Raw genomic sequence first — 9,370 nt, 5'->3', positions numbered from 1 at the left:
CGGGGATGCCTAAAGATGAAGGAGCATTGTTATTTGGCTACAAAGACTCCTAGGCCAGAGAAATCTACGAAACCGAGGTAATAATCGTATTCTTTTTTACTAACGTATTGTCGTTTTATTCGTAATAATAATATATTAATTTTTTAATGTGTTGTGTGTTTAATAATATCATTCCGGTGCGATTCGTCTACTCAACCCACTGCCGCGCCATCAAAAGTATTGAAAGATTGGCCTTTATCCGATGAATGTGAAAGGTTCAAGACAACTATAGCCAACTCGGGATTATCTACTGCTGCCGATAACTCAATGTTGGAACATGATCGGGTCGCGTTATCGGCTTTTATGGCGAGATTGTATCCCGAGACTGACACCTTTCATATGCCGTTTGGGGAGATGTGTTAGAGCACTGCTCGGTCGAACTCGCAAGCGTTGATATCTCAAGCTTGTTTGTCAATGTTAGTAATCAAAACTATAAGTCCTGATTTCTAGTCTACTTATAGTAATGTCTCAGACTAGGATAAATTGTGTAGTTGAGAATTAGACTTCACGACGTTCAACAATTGAAGACGAAAAACTATTAAGGAGAGCTTGTGGAACTTCATCAACAAAAGGTATGTGGAGACTAAAACTCATCTATCACTTGGAAAGTCTATTTCTAGTCTATCTCCTATATTGAGACGAAAGTCGTATTACTATATAATATTCGATTATGAACATTTGAGATTTCGAGCTGAGATTAACTCGCTTACATATTTCTCGAAATATGTGTTGGTGAGCTTTTGCATCAACCAAGTTCATCTTATATTCTTGAGGAAAGTCAAAAGATGATCATGTGAAAATCGCCGAGTAACATCTTACATGGTTTGTGTGATACAATCATTTGGTGTAGACTTGGAATGTTTTGTTATGATTATTTCAATAACTTAAAAATTGCTTTGATGCTAATAGTGTATGAAAACAGTTATTTTCATCCTCTAATAAAGTTTCAATGATTGAAATAGAGTTTAGAATACTTAACCAACATTGGATTATAAACATGTTATGCACTCTTACATATATGTAATCCATGTCCAGGAACCATAATATGCATACCCGTACGCGTACTGACGAAGGGTTTGAGTCCGGAAAATTTTGCTGGGTTTAGAGGTATGCGTACCCGTTCACATACTGGTGAAAACTAAACTTGGTCCGGCTACTTAAGTATGCGTACCCATTTGCATACTTGAGTGGTTAAAGTTCTAAAATCGGTTGTGACATGAACTAATACATTTATATAATAAGGAGTGCATTCTTTACAAACCATGGCTATAATGTTCATGAATTGATTCGAGTGAATCAAACCAATTTTGCTTCAATTGTGTTCTTGTATACTTTTATGAGAATATAGAAATTGAAAAACTCTTTAACTAGTTTCATTTGAGTCATTTGAGCTAGTTATGATTAAGATGAATAAGGTTGATATGAGAGTGTTCATATAGCTAACCATGGTTAACTACTGTTAAGCCAACCTAGTGTACACGTTTAGGTACGGTTACTCAAACCTAAATGAAGTTACATTTCATTTTTGTATAACAAGCTAAGTTCGATCTAACAGTTTAAAGATATTATCTTGAATCTAATCAGGTTTTCATCTAACGGTGAATATTGAATGCTTTGTTACCAAGGTAACTTAGATTGCAAACCCTGATTTGAAAACTATATAAGGAAGAACTCTAACAACTGGGAAACCTAATCCCCACACCTTCTGTGTGATACTAGTTGCAACTAGAGTCGATTCTCCTTTAACCTTAGGTTTTTCACGAAACCCTGTAGGTTAACGACTTGAATACTTCGTTGGGATTGTGAATCCAGACCCAACTATTTTGGATGTTGTTGCGCGTTCTGATCTTACTTCTACCATCGTGATTGAGTAATATATTTGCTAAGATTTTCTTGAGATTTATCTCCGATAGGTAAGGTTAAAAGTAGTCGCAAAAACATCTTCGTCTCATCGTTTGTGATTCCACGATATCTTGTTTCACTACCATACGATTAAGATTATTGTGAGGTGATTGATCATACTAGGCTGTTCTTCGGTATTATAAGTCCGGTTTATCAATTGGTTCCTGTGCACCTTGATTTATCAAAAGACGGAACAGAACTCGTAGGTATTTCTGTGGGAGACAGATTTATCTATTCTAATAGACTTTTATATGTGAGACAGATTTGTTTATCAAGTCTTCAACTTTGGGTCATAGCAACTCTTGGTTGTGGGTGAGATCAGCTAAGGAAATCAAGTGCGTAGAATCCTGCTGGGGTTCAGAGACGTAAGGAGCGCAACTGTACCTTGATCAGTGTGAGATTGATTGTCTCAACTACATTCCAGTCCGAAGTCCATTGGTAGTAGGCTAGTGTCTGTAGCGGCTTAATACAGTGTGGTGTTCAAAGCTGGACTAGGTCCCAGGGTTTTTCTGCATTTGCGGTTTCCTCGTTAACAAAATTTCTGGTGTTTGTGTTATTTCTTTTCCGCATTATATTTTGTTATACAATAGAAATATCACAGGTTGTGCGTTAAGATCAATCAATTATATAATCCAACCTTTGGATGTTGATATAAATTAATTGACACTTGAATATTGGTCTTTGGTACCGTTCAAGTTATTTCTCTTATTCAATCAAGCTCGCAAATTCCTATTTGCTGATTGCAGATTGAATTGAGGAATTTAGATATAAGATCTTTAATATACTTTTCTCTAGATTGAGTCTGACTGTCTAGTTGAGTCTTTTGAAAGTATATTGGAGTTTGTCTATTCAGATTGTCGAACGAAATATTGTGGTTGTTAGATCCCCACTTTTTCAAGATGACCATTACTCCAGATGATGCGAAGCAGATTCTTAATCTCAATGATCATGGTGTAGCTATCAAGTATGAGTACACAAAGCAGTTAACCTGGGAACAACTTTATGATTTGTGTAAAAACTGTTTTGGTTGGGATAAAGAGACATCAGACATTAGGTTCAACAAGTGTTTTTCTTACAAAAATAGACAGTTTAACATGAGTCAGTTGATCAAGATGTTCAAAGGCACTGCCGAGAAAGAAAAGAAAGGACCGTTAAGTGATGCCGAAGTAGATGTCGCGGCCACCGCCTATCTCTTGTGTGTATTTGGATGTGTCATATTCCACAATGCCAGTGGCAACCGAGTAGACGCCAACCTTCTACAACTATTGCATCCTCTCAATAAGGTCACGTACTACTCATGGGGCACCACATGCATTGCATTCTTGATGACAGAGTTAAGAAAGGCGTCGAGGCTTAGAACTAGCCAAATTTCCGGGAACGTGAGTCTATTCCAGGTATTTTCTCAACTCTATTAATCCATTGATCCTTATATTTTTTTTTCTAATTTAAGAATTAATTTCTAATACTTGGTTTGATATCCATGTAGACATGGGTCTATGACCACTACCCTAGTCTGAAATTGGAAGATGTGAACATAAAGTGGGAGAAAGGTACACCGAGAGGAAAAAAGTACAAGTTCACAAAGAACCGTTCAAGGACAAAGGAGCAGCAGTTGGTTAGCTTGAGGGAGAAATTAGACTCAACTAAGGCCTCGGAGGTATGCTTTGATCATTACAAGGAAGACCGAGCTAGTGGACATATGGCGGGTCGTTCCGAGTTGTCCCATTATTTTGGACCGTTGTGGCACCCCACAGGTTATGTGATGTACAATGGCTCCAGGGTGATGCAACAACATGGTTATTGCCAAACAGTATCATGGCATCACATAAATGGCAAGTTCAAGTTGGATGTGGAGCATAGCGAGTCTAACCAGGACACCATCAAGGTAGTTTACTCTGGTACAACATTTATTACTGAACATTGGGATAAGAGGCTATGCCACTTGGTGAACACTGGGATAGCTGTCAACCGAGGTGATGAAAGTGCTCCAGGCTATATAGGGTGGTACCGGGAGCATTCACATCATCGTGTAATCCGTAAACTTATAGCAAAGACGACCTCGGTAGAAGCCTTTTACAAATGTATCGTCAAAGAAAAACCCTCAGGTTATGATAGACTGGTGCGTATGGTTATGACTTGTCCCTTTAATATTACGATTCAATTTTTTAGGTGAACTCGATTTGATGTTTTGTCAATTAAAAAAACAGGTGAATAGGTTTTCAAAATTTTGTCCAAATGGTGCACTGATTGCATAACAGTTGGACAACCTGTGCCAATTGAGAAGATAAAAAAGCACAGGGAGATGATTGATAATGTTGATAATGAAGAGTATGCAGCTGAGTTTCGGGAGAAAGTGACGAAGAAGCCGCCCAAGAAAAAAACATCAAAGAAAAACAAAAGATCTCAGGATTCTTCAAGCTCTCTTGCTGAAGGAAATATTGAGGGAGATGAAGGTAATGCCGGTGATAATGCAGGTCGTGTTAAGCGTTCTAAAATTTAGCTAACAATACTAAGAAGAAAACTAGGAAATAGGTGATAATGTGTTGTTCGATGTTATGGATTATGTTGTTTTAACAGCTTCTTTCGGATTATGGCGTTTTAAATACTTGTTTTGGATTATATGTTCTTAAGTTTATGGGTTATGAATGTATTACGAATTATGTTTATTATTTGAAACTGCTGAATTTTTCACAATAACCGGAGGATAAATATCAACCTTACTTGCCGATTCTGGTAAATTGTCAAAAAAATGTCAGATATGTGCAGAATCGGTAGTAATGTTATCAACCTTAACTACCGATCTGGTGACTTTTTAAAAAAATTGTCAGACAGGTCCATAGTCGGAAGTAAAAATATTAACATTTTCTATCGATTATCGTGGTTTCATTTTTACAGTTCTTCTTAACCAAAAACCCTTATAATCGGACACAATATTTTCTCATTGCCTACCGATTAACGTGGGGTTTAAAATCGGTAGGTTAGGTGAACTTCATAAGCTACCAATTATGGTAGTTCCCAAATTCGAAAAATTGAGATTTTTTTCAAATTTCATTTTCGGGACAACTTCATAATGGAGAGACATGTTAACTCCAAGTCTATCGATTATGGTAGTTCCCAAATTCGAAAAACTTGAGTTTTTTCAAATTTTAATTTTGGGGAAACTTCATAATCGGGAGACATGGTAAATAAATACCCTCCGATTGTAGGTTATTTCAAAATAAAAAAACTTTCAAACTCCATATGTACACAATACTCTCCGATTACCCTAACATCTATCGATTAATAAATTAAACTACCGATTGTAGTTTTATCTACCGATTGTGGAGGGTATATTTGCCATTTCAAAAAATCGGAGATAAAGGATGGCTTCAATTTAGGTTTGGTTGACCCTATTTTGTCTTATTAATCGCCCCTAGTGACGTCAGGAAAATAAATACTTTGCTTGCTACATTATGAAATAACTATTCGATACATATTTTCCGATTACAAGTTCTCAGGATAGAAGTTTATTGGTCGATCTAGGGTGTGCAAGTACAAGAATGATTTATATGCAAATAAACCTCTACTTCTACGAAAAATCACAACTCATGTTTATTGTTGACAGTGCAGTCCTACTGGCCTTATGATTGAACAAGCTTGAAAGTTAGGAACAATGCGATTGGATACAGAAGAGGGCTGGCAGATAGAGTTTTCTAACACTTGGTGGCTTTAGGCTCTATGTGCCCATTCATGCTGAAAAACAATTGTTACAGATCTACAATTTATGCAACGCTATATATTGAGTCTTGATATTGAATCACAATGTCGTTTTATGCTAGATTTTTGGTTGTAAGATCTCTTTTTCTATGTTAGATCATTGAGTTTATCTGTTTTCTATATCGCTACCCCTTTTGTGACTTAGATCTGTTTTTGGAAGATATATATTAAATAGTTACATCAATCAATTGAGGCGCGCGTACATGCTGATTTATTGGCTGAAATATGTACCATGGAATGATGGAATGCTATACGGCTTTGGAGGTAACAAAACATAACGATTTAGTGTTCTGCTTAATCCTTGTATGAAAGATACCTAACTTCTCTATATGTTGTCTTCTTACAGTGTGTGGAGAACATCTGGTGACTAAGATGTACAAACTGTAAGTTCAAAGTTTTTTCTCTTATAACTGCTGTAGTTTCTTTATCTTGACAGATTGTCGTAAGCTGATATTTAGTGGTAGTCCTATACGTAGGAAAGATAATGACATTTCACATTAGAACTACAATTGTTGGGGACATTTGGTGCAGTGGTTGGGGATGTGACAATCACCACAAATATTCCTTCTTGCATTGATTTTACGCTGCCTTATACTCAAACCGGGGTATTAATGTTAATGTGGACCATACATGAAGAAGTACATGTGTTTACTTGAATCCATTGTTCCTAAAATTGTGGTTATCGTACTTTAGGTCACTGGCTCTATTATATGGGCTCTCCAACACCGAATAAAATGGAAATTGGTCTGTTGGCTCCCCTTCTTCAGTCTGTTGTGTTCTTTGCTCACAGTTAAATATTATTTTTGATTATCTAAGTATACATACATATACTTATTTTTTATTTTATTTATAATCTTCTTCAGTCTAAGTATTGGTTCACATCTTTCCTCCCAGTTCCATCTCATTTTTATTGATCCAACCTTAGTAAGGAGTGCTGAGCATGGAAACGATGAAGAAGGAAATGACTGAAAAAATGTGGCAACCAGGACAAGGAGAACACAAATAAGTAAGTCACGCTATGTAAATGTTTTTTGTATATGCCAATTATACCTTTATTTTTTTTTCCTCTTATTGTATCCAAGGTTAGAAAATTGATCTAATTTAATTGCTCTGTTGATTTCTTCTAGGTACCCTTGCTGATGTTGTGTGATGGGATTGGATTCCATTGAGCGGTTGAACAATATTTGGTGACTTATGAATCCACATCTTGTTGATCTAGGTGAAGCTTCAAAGGACATTATGACATTAATGTGTCCTTTTTTGATATAATAGATGGCCAACCTGTAGTGATTAATCAATTACGAATTTCGTGTAGTCTTGAAGCCATGTTTTCCATCAGAATTTTAATGCCTCATGTTGCTTTGCTTTCCATTACATAAACGAGTTAGGAGTTTTATTTCTAAAAGTATTGGATTCATCCGTTATTCCGTACTACTTTGTTAATGAGTGACAAGATTTTTGAGTTAATTATAAACACAAAAAAACCAAGTCCCCCAGAGGATAATTGAAACATAACATTCACACAAAAAAAAGTCGGGCACAAAGTGATTTGTGTTTCAGTAGAATTATAGGAAAAGAGAAAGAGACAAAGGCATAGGAGAGATTTCTATTGATAATGAATCAACCTTATTACATAGCTATAATATCCTTTATATACATGGAAGGTGAACCCTAACTATATAGATGGGCCGCACATCTGTGGGACGTAGGCCCTACAACACTCCCCTTTGTGCGGGTCCAATAGAACTTCATATGCAGTGCTTCCACATAGTGCTTCGAATGTAGTTCTTCAAATGTCGTCATCTCCTTGATGACTTGCGCCAAAATCAATTGCCCCATTAAAACTTAGACAAGGAAAATTCTGGTGGGACAAAACCTTGGTACATATCTTCACATGTATTACTTCACATGTTATCTCGTACTTTACATGTAGTTCATCACATGCAATACGATCTTCAAAGATCGACGAGTCTAAGTTAATTGCCTCGTTCAAACTTCGGCAGGGAAACCCAAAGGGACAAAACCTGAACTAAAGAAAAAAAGTACAATATTAAACAAACCTAGAACATAGTCGGACTCGAATATGTTGCCTCATTAAAAAAATTGACAAGGAAAACCCATTGGGGAAAAACCTTGACGAAGGGAAAAGAGTACAACGTGACAGATGCAAGTAAAGGTGATCAGTTGCAGATCTTCACTTTGTTCTATTGACGTTGACTAGTTGCTTCACAACTCCTAAGGAAGAAAATCCTCGTGGGAAAGATAATAGCCTTAGATGGGAAATTACATTCCCGGTATTTGTTGTTTTCTCATTAAAAACCTTGTCGAGCAACAAAGCCCTGTGGGAAAAAGTAACCTCGGTGAAGGAAAAGAGTTCAATACACCATTAGATGCTCCCCCCGATGTCAGACAATTTTCATTAGTCTAATACAGTCAAAAGGAGTTTATCACATATTACTTTGGTGACTTGAATGTTTATAAGATCTTGTTGTTGATTCTGGAAGTTACGTTGCTTAACTGATTATCGCGTTTCATTTCTTTGATTCAGATATTTTCAGTAATATCAACACGATATTTATGTCTTCAACTTTCAACATACTTGATGTTTTTAGTATTGTCTCGCTAAAAACCTTGTCGAGTAACAAAACCCTTTGGGAAAAACTATTCTCGATCGAATGGAAAAAGAGTATAAAACAGCTTCAATTTCGAAGTAAAATATGTTGACATCGTATCCTTGGTTCCTCCCCCTGATGTCGGCATTTCCCCCTGATTACTTTCAGAGTTGTTCCAGACAGTTCCTTTAGTCATGTATTTTTCGAAACTGAATATTCGTAATGACTTTGCAAATAATCTACCATATCTCCCCCTGATTACTTTCATTGGAGAAGAGATTATTGTTCCTTCATAATCAACAACTTTTGGATTGCACTTTCATTGGCATTCCTTTTTATGTCTTTGTAGGGATAAAACAAATTTATGTCAATGGTTACTTTTAAGTACATGATTACATTCACTATACCATTCCAATGACGTTGCCTTGGCGTTGAGCTATATCTAGCTAACAAGTTCACTGAAGATGTAACATTTGGCCGAGTACATTATGCTAAGTACAATAATGCGTCTATTATACTTTTATAAGGAAAGTTCATCTCCCGACACAACTTCGTCATATTCTTTTAGACGAATTGGTCATTTATGTACATTTGAAACTCGACTAATCATGGGAGTGCTAGCAGGATGCATGTCCTTGTTAAATTTCCTGACAATGGACATATACAAACTGGTGTAATAATATACCACAAGCTCGGTCTTCGATCGAGCTTTTGCTAGATTTTTCATCTCAAATTCGGATTTTAAATAGCTCTTAAGGTCTCTTATTCCATTAAGAGTACTTATCATGTCCTTATCGTTGACACAGAAAGTTATAATTCTAAATCAGGAACTTATTTAATATGCATGGCACAAAATCGTACTTGTTTATCCCTTCCCAATCAAATAGTCACTTAAACGGGTATACCACATCCGCCTGATTGTTTAAATCAATAAGTGAGTGTTCAAGTGTAATTGCAAACACACTCAGTGGTTTAGAGTCATTCGACTTGGGAAGCAAAAGGCCATCACACACTTTTGAAAATATCTTCTATCTCTTGATTCTTTCAGAGATACGTAATAA

At 36.3% G+C, this 9,370-nt stretch overlaps 1 protein-coding gene across 1 annotated transcript; it reads left to right on the top strand.

Annotated features, from left to right (window-relative positions):
- The first annotated feature begins 2,840 nt into the window (after positions 1–2,840).
- Positions 2,841–4,441, top strand: LOC113351455 (protein MAIN-LIKE 1-like). Its single transcript, XM_026595437.1, has 3 exons — positions 2,841–3,335; positions 3,428–4,046; positions 4,200–4,441. The coding sequence occupies exons 1-3, from the start codon at positions 2,841–2,843 to the stop codon at positions 4,439–4,441; spliced, it is 1,356 nt and encodes a 451-aa protein (XP_026451222.1).
- Positions 4,442–9,370: the final 4,929 nt, after the last annotated feature.

The sequence above is a fragment of the Papaver somniferum genome, chromosome 2 (assembly GCF_003573695.1).
Source record: "Papaver somniferum cultivar HN1 chromosome 2, ASM357369v1, whole genome shotgun sequence".
NCBI lineage: Eukaryota > Viridiplantae > Streptophyta > Magnoliopsida > Ranunculales > Papaveraceae > Papaver > Papaver somniferum.
This window is presented reverse-complemented; position numbering and strand designations above follow the sequence as displayed.